Source organism: Poecilia mexicana, unplaced genomic scaffold (genome assembly GCF_051168715.1).
Source record: "Poecilia mexicana isolate PSO_F unplaced genomic scaffold, ASM5116871v1 scaffold_13, whole genome shotgun sequence".
Lineage (NCBI taxonomy): Eukaryota > Metazoa > Chordata > Actinopteri > Cyprinodontiformes > Poeciliidae > Poecilia > Poecilia mexicana.
This window is the reverse complement of record NW_028263382.1, coordinates 3,941,704-3,959,073: the sequence shown is the minus strand read 5'-3', so window position 1 is coordinate 3,959,073 and position 17,370 is coordinate 3,941,704. Positions and strand designations below refer to the sequence as shown.

The 17,370-nt window shown below is 40.1% G+C and overlaps 1 protein-coding gene across 1 annotated transcript in view; it reads left to right on the top strand.

Annotated features, from left to right (window-relative positions):
• The first annotated feature begins 4,199 nt into the window (after positions 1-4,199).
• LOC106907048 (A disintegrin and metalloproteinase with thrombospondin motifs 8) overlaps positions 4,200-17,370 on the top strand; it is a 47,452-nt gene continuing 34,281 nt past the window's right edge. The window contains exons 1-2 of the mRNA XM_088011486.1: positions 4,200-5,185; positions 8,759-8,998. Of these exons, the coding sequence (XP_087867612.1) occupies positions 4,460-5,185; positions 8,759-8,998 (966 nt within the window). The 5' untranslated portion in view covers positions 4,200-4,459. The remainder of the gene's footprint in view (positions 5,186-8,758; positions 8,999-17,370) is intronic.

Here is a 17,370-nt window from a genome sequence, read left to right as displayed (position 1 = left end):
TGGGGGGGTCTAAAATCCTATTTAGAGTTCCTATTTTCCAGACAATAGTGGAACACACAAAAGTAGTAAAGTTGTTTTTTGTGTACTGTTGTAACCATTAAATAATCTCCCCTTCAGTTCAACCTTAAAGGTGGAGAACCATGTTACCATTATAAAATAACTTGCAATTAAGTTTTGGTAAAGCTCAATGTAATTTTCACAGGTGGCGGAGCGTTGAAAGTAACTAAAAAAGTTACTTTTTCAAGGAGTAGTCAGTAATCCGATTAAAGTTACTTTTTCAGAGTAACTATGCCATCACTGGTACACAGTAACAAAGTTATTGGACTTTTCCTAATATGTTGCCAAAAATTAAAGTTCATGAAGTTGATTAACCACAAGAGTCAAGTTGTCTAAACATTGTGTTTTAAATGTATTCATCTTGAATTTGGAGATTTAACTTAATAGGGCAATTTAAACAAAATAATTATTTCACAATATGTAAGAAAAAACTGTTCTCACCTAGTTAAAGGCACAAATTTCTCTATTTTTTTATTCTCACAAATTAAAAAAACTACTTAATTTACTTCAGAATTTATTAAATTAAGGTCTTGTTATGAATTGCATAAACAAAATTTCTGGCCTGGTGAGTTTTATTAAACATCACAATGAATTCTGTAAACAAACATTGAGTGTGAACAGGACATCATCATCATCATCATCATCATCATCAATTACTTTATTTTGGTAAATTGTCCACATTAAACACGGGAAACAAAAAAATAAATAAAAAATCAAAAACAACAATAAACAAAACCATAATTTACCAAAAAAGCAACAGGCTGAAGCCAAGCTTGTTTTTGCCTATTTTATACTGAACAACCTACATATATAAATCTACATAGCTTTTTTATATTTTAGAGTTCTTTTTAAGCTCACCAAGAAACTTAAAATCATTCAATTCATTCCAGTTTCACACCAATGACTGAAACACATCTAGACTTTATCTGGCTCTTCTCTTTTGCACATTCAAATATAATCAAACCATGTTTTTAACTCAGCTAATTATTTTACTACTTTTTATTTCATCCATATTTTTTCCATAAAAAAAGAACTTTGTATCATCAGCAAATATTGTCAAAGTATAAAAAATTTAAGTCCTAGGAGAGAGGCTTGAGAAAGACCACATTTAACTATTTCAGTGTGACTTTGAGTTTTTCACATATTATAATCTGTTACTCATGTAACCCCTGTAGTATATGCAGTTCACATTTACCTAATAGACGGTAACATCGTACAAGAGTCATATCAATGTAACACACTTCCATTTCACTCACGGTACAACACAGGAGTTAAAAAAAAAAAACATGCCGCTAAGCACACTGGGAAATAGTTCCCACTCTTCTTCTTTCTGTTTTTTTTAAGTGCTCACCTAAAAACTCTAGTTTGTTCAACTCTTGGAGGTTTGACAAAACTAATAAAAAGTTAACATAACGTAAGTTTATCTTTCACAAACACACATTTAGGTTCAAAATCTAAAACTCACAAAATGTATTTGACTTAAAGAGCAGAAGATAGTAGACACAACTAACAGCAAAATCAGCGTTAAAAGGATCCATGATTAGTTGGAGCAATTGTCCTTGAGAAATATTTATTATAGATGTAAAAACAATACAGTTGTAATATTATAAGTTGATAGTTTCTAGGAAGTTTAATAAAATATTGTCACATGAACGTCGCCATGTCACGCTGCAATGCATTCTGGGTAAATGACGTCTAACTGCTCTATTTCTCTCCAGCCAAAACAGCAATGAGTAACATCTTTAAGCCTTTTCAAATTGAACTGGAGCTCGTTGAAATGGCAATATAGAAATCACAAGAGATGATGAAGATGAGGATGACCAAATGGAAGAAGGGGACATTGTTGGCTGAAGAAGCTGGTGCTTGCTGCTCCTGCCCTGAGCTTCATAAATGAAACAATGAATGACACACAGTTCTGGTCGGACTGTGTGATCCAGTAAGTACTTCTGTAGCTCTGTGTTTGGTCCAGTCTTGGTCTGAGGCGGTCACTGCTGCAGCAGAGGTCTGTTAGCTTCCAGCGTTTCCTGTCTCTGATGCTTTTTGCTCCAGTGGCAACAGGGTTTAGGCACTTTGTTGATAAAAGCACCTAAATCCTTCTTTTAGCTGCTTTTAAAAGTGCTATGAAAAGCGCTTTTAGGCACTTTACCTTAAGGATTACCTAAAAGTGATCCTTAAGGTAACGATCACCTGTAGAGCCTTTGTCAGTTTTGTCTGTTCAAATGAATTAAAGTATTCTGGAGGGAAATGTTTAGGCCACAAATGTAGGTCCTTTGGAAGTTGTTCGGCTCCGGCTCTCTTTTACTGTACTCTTCTTTTGTGTGGGAAATGATCCAAATTCAGATCACAGTTTTTGTTTGTTTTTTGTAATTATAGCCAACAGTGACACATTGTGGCATTATGTAAAATTATGCCAGTCAAACTAAATATGATAATCAGTAACTCAAGTAAAGTTAGCCTTCCTGTGTTTACTCTGCAGATTCGAGCACAGAATGGACCAAAGCACATCATCAACCATCAACTCAGCAGGTGAAGAAATGGTGAAGTCCATGGCTGAAAAATATAACAAAAGAGATAATTTAAGTAATTATAAGTTTTGGCGTATCACAAACAGCAATTAATTAGTTAATAGAACAATTACAACTTATTTAGGCCAACATGTTTAACTAATCTTGAATCCATTGAAGCTGCTGCCACTAAATGAACCATCGTGCCATGGTTGTTGGTGTATAAAACACGTTTTAGCAGGTATCAAATATTAGAAAATAAAGGGAATTTTGTGGAACATCAAGTCATCTCACATAATTGAAGTATTTGTGTCGCTTTTTATGTGCTCCAATTCTGATAGAACATGTATTGGGATGAGAGGTGTGGAATTTAGTGTCTAGCTGTAAAATGAAGAGGTGTGTTATTTTTGCATTCTTGTTCTACTAATTTAAAAAAATTCTATTAAAAAAATCAGCTTACCATCTCCGAATTAACATGTATCCAAACATTATATTTAAATATTTATTTCAATATAATAGCTATTACGTTATAGTGGAATGTAATAGCTATGCCCCCAAGAGGTCAGAAAGTTATTTCCCGAATGAAGTCAAATAACGTCAAAATGTCTTTTACTTTGACATTTCAATCACATGCATTCCAGGTGATTGAATTTTATCTGGGCAAACAGCAGAGAGTTGTGTTGGAATAAGTAATGTTATTGGGTCATTGACAAGATTTTTGTTTCACAGTACATCCTATTCATTGGCATTGGGGCACATGTCACCATGTATACATGCTGTGGAAATTGCATGAACTGGTGATCAGTATCATTTTGACTTTTGGCGAAGATTGTCCATTGTCTGTAAACTAATGAACTTTTTCAGACATTTGTCAAAATGAAATGCCATTAAACGGACAGATGTCGTCTGCAGATGTTTGATAGACATTTGCTTTATGTTTGTAGAAAACTTTTGATGAATGTAAAAATGAAACTATTAAATGTTCAGACTAGTTTCTTTCTGATGGGAAGGTTCTGAGAATGTAATATCTGGGGTTAGGCTGTAGAAATGAATGCAAGTCAATGGAAAGTCTCCACAAAGATAGCCACGCAAACGTGTGTGTGTGTGTGTGTGTGTGTGTGTGTGTGTGTGTGTGTGTGTGTGTGTGTGTGCGCGTTTGTTTGTAATACCTTGTGGGGACGATTTTCCTGACATATGCTACGTTGTGGGGACCAGTCGCTCCTCGTGGGGACCTGAGCCTGGTCCCCACGAGGGGAAACCCTGTTTTTGGGTCAGGGGTCAGAGTTAGGGCTAAGGTATGAATTGAGTTTTGGTTAGGGTTAGGAAAAGGGTAAAGGTAAGGTTTAGGCTGTAGAAATTAATGGAAGTCAATGGAAAGTCCCCACAAAGATAGCAAAACAAACGTGTGTGTGTGTGTGTGTGTGTGTGTGTGTACACTCTCACACACCTCCAAAATAAGTCCCGTAGCGGACTTCCAGATATGCGTCGCCTCGTCCCGCCGCTGCCAGGCAGCAGGGCTGGTTAATAATAGGAGTGCGGTTGTCAGTCCCCTCCGCAGGGCGGAGAGTCAGTCCGCTCTCATTGGAGGACTTTTTTTCCGAGAGTTTCTCGTGAAGTGCTGGTGGGAGGAGAATTTCCAGCAAGAAGGGATATCAAAAATAAACCCCCGTCATGCCGAGGGAAGAGCAAGACGTATAAATACCCCTGATGTGTCCAGAATGCGGTGCTGTTCAGAGGAACACAGAAAGACTTCTGGAGACAGTTCATAGACAGAGCACTGCCTGGGAGTGTTGGGGATTTAAGGATAATAGTCCCTGGACTGAGGAGGGCGCATCACTTCCTAAACATCAAGCTGCATTTTCCCCGTGGCAGCAGCTCTCTGCGTCTTGTGTCAGAAGATGCGCATCACGCCGCGTTTCGTCTCTTTGCTCCTCTGCCTAGTCAACGCAGCTCTTGCCTCCCAGTTTGAGTCAGAGGATGTTGTACCTGTTCGGATTAACGGCAGAATCGGCGGCCGCTTCTGGAAGAGAAGCGAAGAGAACCCCATTTTCACCCTCAAGGCGTTCGGCAGGAACCTGACTCTGAACCTCATCCCAGACACCAGTTTTCTGTCGCCGGCCTTCAACATCCAGGGCGTCAGCGCCGGATACACGGCCACTTTACGCAGCGCTTCAGGTGCCCAGCCCGAGTTGCGCTCTGACCACAACGGCTCCAAGAACCGGACACAGGAGAGCGAAGGACGCCTGCGGAGTTGCTTCTTCTCCGGAAACGTGGGTCAGGACGAGAACTCGCTCGTAGCGGTCAGCCTATGCTCGGGCATCTTCGGCTCCTTCATCACGGAAGGGAATGAGTATCTGATCGAGCCCAAACTCCGCAGCGGCCAGCGACCGGACTCTGCCGAGCAGCTGCATGTGATCAGGAGGAGGATACTCGCCGAGAACCGCGGAGTTCCCCTCCTGTTTAATGGCGCTGCGGAGACGCTCGGAGCGGAAAGTTTTGCGCACGGCGGCAGTGATGCACGGAGGGAAGCTCGCCGGAAACGCTTCGTTTCAGAGCCTCGCTTCATAGAAACCCTGGCCGTAGCAGACTCGACCATGACCCACTTCTATGGAGATGAAATAAAGGTCAGGAGACGTGAGATCACTCCCTCTTTCACGGTCAACTCCAGCTTTTAGATTGCGCTTTCCCGAAAAATCAAAACCCCATTTTAACAGCATATGACAGATTAACGTGTTGATGAACCTGCTTTACAGTGTATAAGACGGCTCCAGTAACAATACAGAAAACTTTAAGGGACCATAAGAACCTAAGTTAACAACAAAATAAATAAACCAAACTAACTATGTGATGGAAACCAAGATATTCTGCTCAGTCTCAGCTTAAATGTAAAGAAATTGGGTTTCAGTATAGACTTAAAATGATTATTGGTTTGAGAAGCTCCTCTTTCCAAAACAGCCTCCCCCAAAAACTAATAGTCACGTCACATCTGGTTCCGTCCAGGATTGAGGAATGTCTGGTAGAAGCTTGTCAAAGTCCAGACTGGTAAGACATTCTGTTTAGAATCTTTAAAAATAAAAGCAGTTCTGAAATGGACTCAAAGTCAGTACATGAAGCCTAAAATCAAGCGATATGAACCTTTTTGTGCAACTTTCAGCCATGATTAATGATTAATCAATATGGTGTGTTCCACAGTTCCACAAAACAGGTAAAACTCACCAATTACTGTCTCTTACTGATGTCACAACCTGCAAACGTTACTGTGATGGTGAAACCTGACGTTCGCCAAATATCTCACTAACTTTCCTGGCAATGCTCATCGCCTTAGTTCCCCCAACCTGTCTGTTGAGCCTGAATTCAATGCTGGAAGAAAATACACCAGGCATCGGTTTGTTTTCCTCGGCTGCTTCATAGAACGTGCTTTTGACGCAGAGTGAGGCTGGGAGGAAACCGTTGGGCTGCTGATCTCCACAGGCTGAGAGAAGGAGTCAGGCAACAGAAATGCAAAAAATGCTGGAGCACATTCCTTTAAGCTTTGTCACACGTTGGCAGCATTGCTTTGCCATCATCCCAAAAGATTCATGGGGTTTGCAAGATTTATTGAATGCCATTTTCTTTTCAGAGCATCAGAAACTGGTTAAAGCCAATATCTATAGATACTGGCTTTAACCAGTTTGAAAACCGAGTTCTTTGTAAAGGGTTTGACACGCCTTGAACTTCTCCACATTACATAATATTTAAGTTAATGTGACAGGCCAACATACAATAGTTGCTCTAGTAACTGGGTATTTGCAGTTTTAGTTTTCTGCTGCCTGGAAAAAGATACATCGTGTCTTGTTTGTTTTATGAAATGAAATAAAACACATGTTGGCTATATTTAGGTATCAGGAGCTTGGGGGACGGGGTGATCTTGTGAAGGAACTCTGTTTGCACATTGACCAGCTTTCTCCTGACACTGGAGAGCTTTCAGAGGTATTCTGTCTCTATTGAATGCCTGAATATCTCTCACTTTGGCCAAAGTTCACAAAGTTTCAAATCTGATTTATGTACAGCTTGCTTCACCAAGGTGAGAAGGCCTCAACACCAACCGCTGAGCTGTGCCACAAGCTCAACGTTTTCTCCACTTTTCTTATCAAAACACTTGAAGCTCAGTCAGGTTGGATGCAACACAGATTCTCAATTTGATTTCAGTCTCAATATTCACTGTGCCTTTTTAATGCATGAACATGGTAATATTGAACCTCCCCACTAGGAATGCACAATATAAACGGTATAGTATAAAATTTTGCCCTGCGATAGAGATCTGTAGTCTACTGCTGCTCAGATGGAAGTGTTTTACACTGATTGGACTATTATATGTTTTTAAGGCAAATGTTCATTTTAATGCAACTGACAGTTTGCAAAACGTGAGGATAATGTCCTGTTCACACTAAATGTTTATGAGCAGAATTCATTTTGGTGTTTAATAAAATTCATTATCAGATCAGAAATTTTGTTCATGTAATTCAAAACAGGAATTTAAAATATTCTAAAGTAAAAGTAAAATAAGTAGTTATTTTAACTTGATATTGTGAGTACAAATAATTGCAATATGTGTGCTCTATAACTAGGTGAGGGAAGTTTTTCCTTACACATTGTGAAATAATTATTTGGTTTAAGTTCAATACAATATTAATTAAGTAAATAAACAATGTTTAGACAACTTGTCTCTTGTTGTTAAATCAACTTCATGAACTGTAATTTCTGAGTTAAAACCAAAACCATTTTCTTGTTGACTTAAATTGTATTTTCAAGGCACCAGGTGGACTTTTATTTTCAAGTTAAACCACCTTTAAATGTTTTACAGTGTGCACATACATATGAAATTAAATGAGACACATCTTGGCTCTATTTACTAGAGGCATCAGTGTAAAGGAAGATGAGTAAAATGCACGCCACATTTTTCATGTTTTTCAATTAGTAAAAGATAAAAAGAGGTGTGGTTTTACAGCACTTTTCTTCCACTTCACTATTAGAAGCTGCTTTGTATTGACCTGCAACATAAAATCCCTTTTAAACACACTAAGTTCAAGTGGCAGAATGTGAAAAAGTTCAAAAGGATGATGTAACGTGAAGATCCTGGCTCTGCTGCCTTTAAGCAAAACAAAATCAACAGATTTTCTTCAAGCTCGGAGAGCTCTGTCTGTTTGCATTTAGCCCCGTCCTCGGCTGCCAAGCCCTCTTAGGCAACTGTACAACCAGGATCAGATGAACTAAATCTTACACCAGCAACTCTCCAATACAAACACACATTTCAAATTTAAAACACCCCCCGCCCCCACCTGTAGCTGTTCGTGTAGATGTGGAAAACTTTCTATGTGGGACTCTGAAAAGTGATGTCAGCCACATCATGGCATGTTTTCCAGCTTTTTCTCTTACACACTCCCAGTCAGCAAGCAAATAATTTGACCTCTAGTGTCTGAAAATCCATTCCAGCCGTGGCATGACAAGACATCCCAGTGTTAGAGCTGATCCGTGTCTGTTTTCTCCACGTGCCTCTGACTTTACATTCTAACTGACTTTAGGCCAATATGTTCTGCTCTCATTAGAAACAGAAAATCAAGCCATGACTTTATAATATTAGAATGATTTATCTAACAATAGTCATTGCTACCTTGTAGCTTTAAGAAGATGGGAGCATCATGTGATGAATCTGTATCTTTATGCATTTGACATTAAAGCTGCAGTGTCCAACTTTCATAAAAATGTGTTTTTTTGCATATTTTTTTCAACTTTTTCTCTGTCAAGATGATATAGTAGGAGAAATGTGATAAAATGGAGCAGAGCCAGCTACAGCACAGCAGAGACCATGCAGACAGCAATAGGAGCCACACTTTTTGCAGATGACCTATCTCATGTTATACTGTTATGACATAGTGAAAGCTTTAAGATATATGTAAAAATTACATTTATATAAATGTTACATACTTCATCTCTATCAATAAAACAAGCAAAATATGTTGTATTTGACTAAACCTCTTGCATTTAACTTAAATAAAGCATATTCTGTGTAACACATACTAAATAATGACTTATAAGGCATAACTAGTAAGCAAGAGATTGTGTCAAAAACATTGTTTACCTCAAAAAAAGTCTGAAACACAACATTATAATTTTACTAAATGGAAAGAAACATCTTGTTCTTTTGCTTTTCTCTGCAGCACTACGTCCTCACCCTCATGTCCATGGTGGCCCAGCTGTACAAGCACCCCAGCATCAAGAACTCAGTGAACATAGTGGTGGTGAAGATGTTGGTGGTGGAGGACGAGGAGGCTGGACCGGAGCTGTCCAGCAACGGAGGCGTAGCTCTGCGCAACTTCTGCTCCTGGCAGCAGCTTTTCAACCCACCAAGCCAAAGGCATCCTGAGCACTACGACACGGCAATGCTGTTCACCAGAGAGGTGAGGGGTGGACCACTGGTCTGCTGTGTGCTGTAATGAGCTCAGGGTTTTAACTGACGCTATGCTTTTAGTGAAATTTGCTCAGAATATGATGGACCGGTTTAATCCAGATGAGACAGCTGCATACTGTGTGCCAGGCATCAGAAAGTAGAAGTGAGGTATCATGAGTGGAGGGATCAGTCAATCACTGAGCTAAGATCTGCTTGTGGATGTATTAAAAAGTCTCCAGTGCACTCAGGGGAAATGCTTTCTGGAATAGCTTTAAGCCAAGCGGTCAGGTTAAGTCATAACAGAGCAATTAGTAATGATATCTATCACATCCATTAGACACATTCTGCATCTGGCAACTGCTTGTAGCAGATATCCAGACCAACCCATGAAAAAGTAAATTCTCTGTAAAACTAATGGTTGTGTTGACAGCAACAACTGCCATCAGATAAAGTGAAATTAGATTTAAGTCTTTGACTTTCACACTTCAATACCATCATTTTTTGGCTCAGCATCTTTCACGTATAATTTTGTCCACTTAACAGTTTGATCTTCGGGCATTTTCATGGCTCATAGTCCAGTAGATTTGGTTCTATTGAGGACCAAAACTTCAACATTTGTTCCATTTTCAGCTGCTGCAGTTCTCCTCCAGACTGCACTGTGCTAAACGATCTAAACCACATGTGTCAAACTCAAGGCCCGCGGGCCACATGTGGCCCGCCCCAGCATTTTATAGGTCGATGATTGACTTAAAATAGGTTTTGAGCATGAATTGACAACAAACTACATCTCCCATAATGCATTCCGATTACCAGCCAACATTACGGCTTCTCGCCACTAGAGAGCAGCAGAGTCACCTCAAGCTGCTTATTGATTTTCCCCGCGAATAAAACTGAGACATCGACAAGCTAACATCAAAACGTCCAAGAAAAGAAAAATCGATTTACAAGTAAGACTGAATGAAGATGTGTGAGTTGGTGTCAGGGCGGCAGGTGGCGCTAGACTTTTTTTGTTATCCGTTATCTTGACCGACAACATAAAAAAATCTGTCATGTACTATTTTTATCCGTGAAATTACAATCATATTAACATCGGCTATTTAGTCGCATTTTATGCGGTTTAGTTAATATCCACCGTGAATCCAGATCCCATCACAGATTAAGCAGATAAATGTATCTACATTTTTCTCCGTAGTGACAAAAACCACTGACTGAGGCCCCAATAACGTTTAATAAATTGAATTAAGCGACTTCACTTAAATTAGCATCACTTCACCCGCTGGGGTCTGAACGCACTTCCTCCTGGTTCCCATCTGCAGAAAAACCTGCGCTAATTCATCAGTCAGTTGGATCTGTCTGATCCAAACAGACCAAACAGTGTTTTACCCTGTGAGGTCCGGTATGAGCTTTTACCAGGATTTATTTATTTTTTTTTTTTATTTTTGCGTGGTTTCGCTTCTCCTAAACGAACAGATGTTACGTCTGCAGCTCCTCCAGAGCGCCGCTCTCCTGGGTAAAATGCACCAAGAAGGCTCCATTTGTTAAAACCGCTGGATGAGTTACTTCCAGCGGTTTTTAATTCTTCGCAGCGACGGAGCCGCGTCCGCAGTGGTTGAGCAGCGGACTGCACATGTTACAGTCTGATTAATTCTGCGTCGTCATTTATTTCCTCAAGATAAACTGCCGGCTCCTCAAATGGATTAACACAACATTTCATTCTCTTTAGTTTTCTCTGGTTTGTAATGGAGACTTGAATTCAACGCGCCATTTTAAACCAAAGGTTTGTAATGCGCTTCCTAACCAGACGCTCCAAAGCGTCCGGTCCAAAACTCTTCAACACGCTGTCAGCTCCCGGTCAGAAAGACGCATTTAGTTCAGAGACCATGAGATGCCCAAGTCTAGTTTTCCAGAGCTACCATCTGCAACTTTAGATGGTTCCTTCTCTAACACACTTGGACCATTGACTCATTATAAGCCTCTACAGACCTGAATGAGGGAAGTCAACCTTTTGTCTGGGGTGTTTTAGCAGGGATGCACTCCTGATTTGTACCGTCAATGTGGCCCGTTGAGGGTGGCCAATATGCTGCAGTGGCCCTCGGTGAAATTGAGTTTGACACCCCTGATCTAAATCATTTGAAGAAATGGTTCCCCCCCTCGCCTGTGGTGGCGCTGCACCAAGAACCACTGAGGGAAATAACAGGAAAACCTCAGTAGAAGACACTGAGCACAACTTCCTTCTTCACAAAATGGAAACAAAAATGGAGCAGCATCAGATTTTAAAGGTTGTAGGATTTCTCTTTTGTCTTTGGCGTATAGGTCGTTCACAATAAGTAATCAATTAATTTAAATTAAAAATGTCTATTTGCGTGATTCATGATTTTTTTTCTCTTTTCTCTCAAAAACTGGATATTTGCTCTCAACTCCTTTTTTGAAGGATGGTTTTGTTTACAGAGACTTCATAATTCATTTTATTTGTTCAGTTTGCTTGGTGTTCACATATGCATTCAAAGTGCACCGGAGTTCACCTCAACTGTACCCATATTGAGGTTTGTAGGCAGACCAGAGTTCATTTTTTCTGTTTGTACCAGAGTTCAATTGCATATTCACACCTCCACAAATGAACTGGACTTCCAAGGCCAACAAACCAGAGGTTAAAGCGGACTAAACAGATACCATCAAACCACCAGTACATTTTAGAGTCAGTCTGAGGTTCTTTTTCTAAAATCCATGACAAATGTAGCAGGACTCATGCTTTCCAGATAGTTCTTTACAGTCAAGAGAATATTTCCCCAGAGGTATCCAGAATCATCATCTTCTTTGATTCATGTGAGGCATTACTGTGCGTAATGTGAACTTTGTGCTCTTTCTTCTTCAGTAGCTATTTCTGCATTGAAACTCAACCATGGATGCCATTTTTGTCCAGTCTCTCTTTTCTATTGTTGAATCATTGGATCATTAGCTCTGACCTCTGACCTCAACATAAATAAATAAAGGATCCCAGGTACCTTGTCTGGGATCCTTTATGGTGGACTCGGTGTCCATGGGCTGTTGAGATTTCATAGTCAAGTTTACTGATTACCTACATTTCTTGTGTGACAAAATCCTTCATTTCCCACAATCCAAATGGATACTAGCAAGTATAATTTAATTTAGTTTGAATTACTTCTTATACTTTTTATAATTGTTTTGTAGTTTATTTGTGTTGTTTTGTATTTACTGACAGTTTGTATCATTAAGTTATTTTATTCTTTGTTTATAGCTAGACAAATTGAGCATTGTCCAGGGACAACAGATGAAAAATAGCCGTTTAGCTAATTCTGGTCCATTTGCAGAAATGTCAATTAAAGTGTGTAGTCCCTACTGGATAAATGAAATTAAATTTAATGTTTAGGCCCATTTTTTTCCCACCAGCTCAGCCGGGTTCTCACTGTGGTTCGCTGCAGTCATAGAGCCTTAGAACTGACTTTGTTATCCTTTCCAGTAATATTTTTCATCTATTTTTTAATTTCTATGAATCAGGAAATGATGTTTTACTTTATATTGTCAGACAGGTTCTGCAACAGATTGGCGACCTGTCCAGGGTGACCCCGCCTCTCGCCCAGAACGTTAGCTGGAGACAGGCACCATCACCTCCCGACCCCACTAAGGGACGAGGGTGTTAGACAATGGATGGATGTCAGACAGGTTCTAGTTGAGTGATTTATGGCATCAATCAGATTTGGGTGTGGCTGGAGAACTGAACCACAACCTCTGGTCAAGATTGTTTCGTCATGTTACCAAACTGATGAAAAAGTCAAATAGAAATCATCCTAAGAATCCTAAGTGTAATTATTAATGCTAGCCAGTACTATCGGTAAAAATGTGACTGTGCAGATGTGGGGCATGTGTTTAAATATGATTTACATCACTGAGGATGATGGAAAACAGAAAGCTACCCATATGGGCCAGAATTTGTGGAAACAGTAATTATTTAGAACTATTCTTAATTTAGGTGCATTAAAAGTAGCCTTGGGAAATAAAACGGTGTATATGAGGTAACTCAGTGGGAGCCTTTGGGCATGTGGAGGACATGAAACTGATAAAGGTGCTGCCAATATCATTCCAAAGTAATGATCTGATTGAACTCAGAAGCAGTCATATTTCACCATGTGGGTGAACTTCAGTGTTCTCTGTTGACAGCTGGAATATTTCATAGCAATTGAGCCACGTGTATTTTATGTAATGCTGAGACGTCACTGGATGCATAAATGTGAAGGCCAGATTGAAGTTTGAATGGAAGAGCAACTGTATGAGCACCATATTTACTGTACATGACTATGTCTATATTTACATGCAGTCATGTAAATTCATTTTTTTCTGAATGAGTGTGGTGCGTGCAAACAGACTTCATAAATTACTCAACAGGCAACAGAATGTGAGGGCTGGATCAGTCCTGTTTGGGCTGTGGACAGCTGACCGGAGCAACACCAAAGGTCCTGAGAGACACTTACAGTAGGCAACTTAATAAATCTAGAGTTGTTAAGGTGGCTGAATGAATAAATGAACATTTGCCCAATACAATGGGATTTTATGAGAAGTTGAGTGGCAGGTAACACTGTGATAATGAAGAAAAAGATATTTCTCTGAATGTCGAAGCCTTCTAACTTCTCTCTACTTCTAGGAATTTCTGTAATGAAACATTTGGGCACCAGACTGCTAATCTAATCCCAGTAGTATGTGTTTTCAACTTGGTCAGATCAGGTAATATTTCTCATGTGATAGCACCAAATCAAAATAAAAGTTGCTTAAAAGCTCGTTACATAAAAAACAAGTAAGCCCAGTTCAAATCCAATTACATGTATTTCAGTCACTGAAATGTTTCTATTCAATCCAAAGATTTCTGCTTGATTCAGATGAAACTCCATGGTAAAAATATCTGATTTAGACTACTTAGTATATTTGTTTCCAGTGGTAGGCACTGCAAATTAAAAAGTCATTTCCACTTACCCTAATTGATTAGAGCCCCCTCAACAGGGTCAAATTTGTTATTTCACACAACCTGTAGTTCAGGAAGTCATTCTCTGGAACAAACCTTTCAGAGCAGACTATGGTTTCATTTTTATAGCTATGTTGCCAAATCTGTTGCTCATTGACGATGGTAGTGATGTTAAACCTAAAACAAGACATAGCACAAATGTTTTCACTGCATGTTTCCTACAACATTAGGAAATTGTATATGCAAGACAAATAGCCGAGTTTAGCTGCTGTCATATTAAGGGATTCTTGTCCTCATGTCTTGTGTTGTGGTCCATCGGATTACAAAACATGGAGATAGAATGAGGACAGACAGGTCAATTATGGATGCAGAAAACAGATTGAAATGGAAAAGCTGGAATCCTTTCCAAGCTGGGGGGAATGTCAACACAGAACAAACAAATGATGCTTTACGGAGGCCTCAAGAGGAAATCCTGAGGATTTGATTTGTGAGAAACTAGTTCTTCTGTCAACTTCTAGCTGCTATGAAGATGCTAACAATGCAACAATAAGTCAGCTATTGTTAAAGTTTTATAGATCAGCTCTCTGGTGTTGAGGTTGGTTTAACAACAAACCTGGCATTTGTTTGCTCTCTGCTTGACGCTAGAAAGTAAATCTGGCCCCTGGATCAAGCCAACGGTGAACAGGACACATGGCTTCTCGCTGTCTTGTGTTGGACCTGTTGACGCAGCTTTCAGTCAGGGGAAACCATCATTCATGCAAACCCAATTTATGATTGTTTTCCATTTATGTAGCAATACGGTTTGAAATGTAGAGGGCAGAAGTCTCCTCTTGGACAAGCTGACTTTCGTTTCACTACAAATCAGTCCCTGCTATGATGAAGATACTTCAGGGGTCAGGGGTTAAATGTCTGGCTGGCTCAAGGCTGTGAATCCATGCCAAGCATCTGTCAGAAGGAAACTCTGTTTGCTGTTGTAAACCTATAATAATTGCGCTGTTAAACTGTATTTCATTTAGTGGAAACATTTTTTTTCTAGTATTTCTTTTTAGCATTACTGCTTGCTAGCTTGCTTCTATGATGGCATAGTGTTTCACATCTAGATCTAGTTTTGCATCAATGCCTATGCTTACCAGTGTGATTGTTACTATTGTGGAACACTATGTACCTTTGCATGCTGGGGTACATATTAACTGTCTGCATCTTTGAGTCCAGATGTCTTTTGAGTCCCAGAGTTTGGGGTGAGGTGAGGTCACAAATGCAAGAGCAGGCTTCTGTCGCCACGGAAAAGATTTCTGCTGTACTACCATCTTCTTTTTTCCAAATCAGAGCCGTGGACAGCTGCATGCTGACATTTAACGTCTTTACTAAAGAACAGATGCTCTGAACAACATGTTTATTTGAAAATAGGTTAGCAAAAACTTTCAATCACTACATGTGCAAAGCCGGTAGAGACAAACCCTAAAAGACTATCTGGAATTACAGCCAAGTATTCACTCAGAGGGGGTGAATACTATTACACACCACATTTTTCAGTTTGTTTGTAAAAAAAAAAAGTTCTAAATTTTGTACAATTTTCTTTCTACTCCACAATTGTATCTCACTTTGTGTTGGTCTTTCACATTAAATTTCAATGAAATATATTTATGTTTGTGGTTGTAAAAGGACAAAATATAGAAAAGTTAAAGGGGTATGAATCCTTTTGTAAGACGTATTTTCACATATTGTTTTTTTTATGCCAAATTAGTTTGAGAATTGAACCATTCCTTCAAGTAGCAAAATACAGTACCCACACAGCATGATGCTGCCACCATCTTACTTCACAGTGGGGATGTTCTCTGGGCTGTAAGTTTCTGCCGTTTTCCTCTTCATTTTGACAGAGTGGCCATTCAGCTTCCTACAGAATCAGATTCAGAATCAGCCTTAATTGTCATTGAACAGATGCATAACAATATTTGTTTCAGTACAGCCCGTCCAAAGAACAAAAAAAGATAAATGAGCAACATAAGACAGGGGTAGACAGGTGCCTGAGGCTGCAGCCATCATAGGATTCACTGCCCTTTCATTATTTCCTTTATTGATCCCCAACAGGAAATTGCTATTAAATATTAATAATACAAATATAACCATATGAGACAAAGTTTATAATAAAAGTTTATGTAAACCCTAACCCTACCCTATACAGGTAGAAACTACTTTCTGTGGCGCTCTGTGGTTCACTTTGGTAAAGTGAGTCTCTGGCTGAAGTCAGCACAGCATGGACTGGATGAGACTCGTTGTCCAAGATGCCCTGCATCCTTCTTTCTGACACCACTGTCAGAGAGTCCAGCTCCACTCCAACAACGTTGCTAACCTTCTGGATCAGTTTGTTCAGTCTGTTGGTGCCTCCACCTTCAGCCTGCTGCCCCAGCACACCACAGCATACAGGATGGCCCTGGCAACCACAGGGCCATCCTGTATGCTGTATGCAAAGTCTGGGAGATGTTGAAGGACCTCAGCCGCCTCAGAAAGTAGAGGTGACTTTGGCCCTTTCTGTAGACAGCATCAGTGTTTTTGACCTAGTCCAGTTTTTTATCAGTGTGGATGCCCAGATATTTATAGTTGTCCACAATGTCCACACTGACCCCCTGGATGGTAACAGGGGTCACCGATGTCCTGATCCTCCTCCTCAGATCCACCACCTGTTCCTTGGTCTTTGTCGCATTGAGCTGCAGGTGGGTCAGTCCACACCATGGGACAAAGTTGTCCACAGCAGCCCTGGACTCAGCCTCATCACCCTCTCTGATACAACCAACCACAGCTGAGTCATCTGAGAACTTCTGGAGATGACAGGTCTCAGTGCAATAGCTGAAGTCAGATGTATAGAGGGTGAAGAGGAAGGGAGAGAGGTCAGGCCCTTGTGGAGCTCCTGTGTTGCTGACCACACTGTCTGACACACAGTGTCACAGGCGCATGAACTGTGGTCTGCCAGTTAGAAAGTCCACAATCCAGGACACAAGGGGGGTCCACTGGAGAAGTCAAGCAAAACTGTCACAGAATCTGCATAACACAACATGTCTGCATTTCACATAACAGAAAAGATAATTACTTTATAAACATGTAGAAATGAATGAATGTGTTCTTTTGTGCTTAGGAAATAACAGCAGGTCACTGTATGTGTGTTTTTATGGGGTTTTGGTCATGTAGCGTTTACTTGGTCATGTGACAGTCATAATTATTGTTGTGTTCTGTGTTTTCTGTGTTTAGCCCTGTTCCTGTCCTGTCTGTGTCTCATTGCCTGATTTCCCTCCCTGTGTATTTAAGTCCACCTGTTGTCTTTGTCTCTGTCGGATCCTCGTCAAGTGTTTGTCTCCCTAGTGTCACGTCGCCTGTCTGTTTCCCCCGAGCTGCTTGCATCTGGACTGTTTCAACAT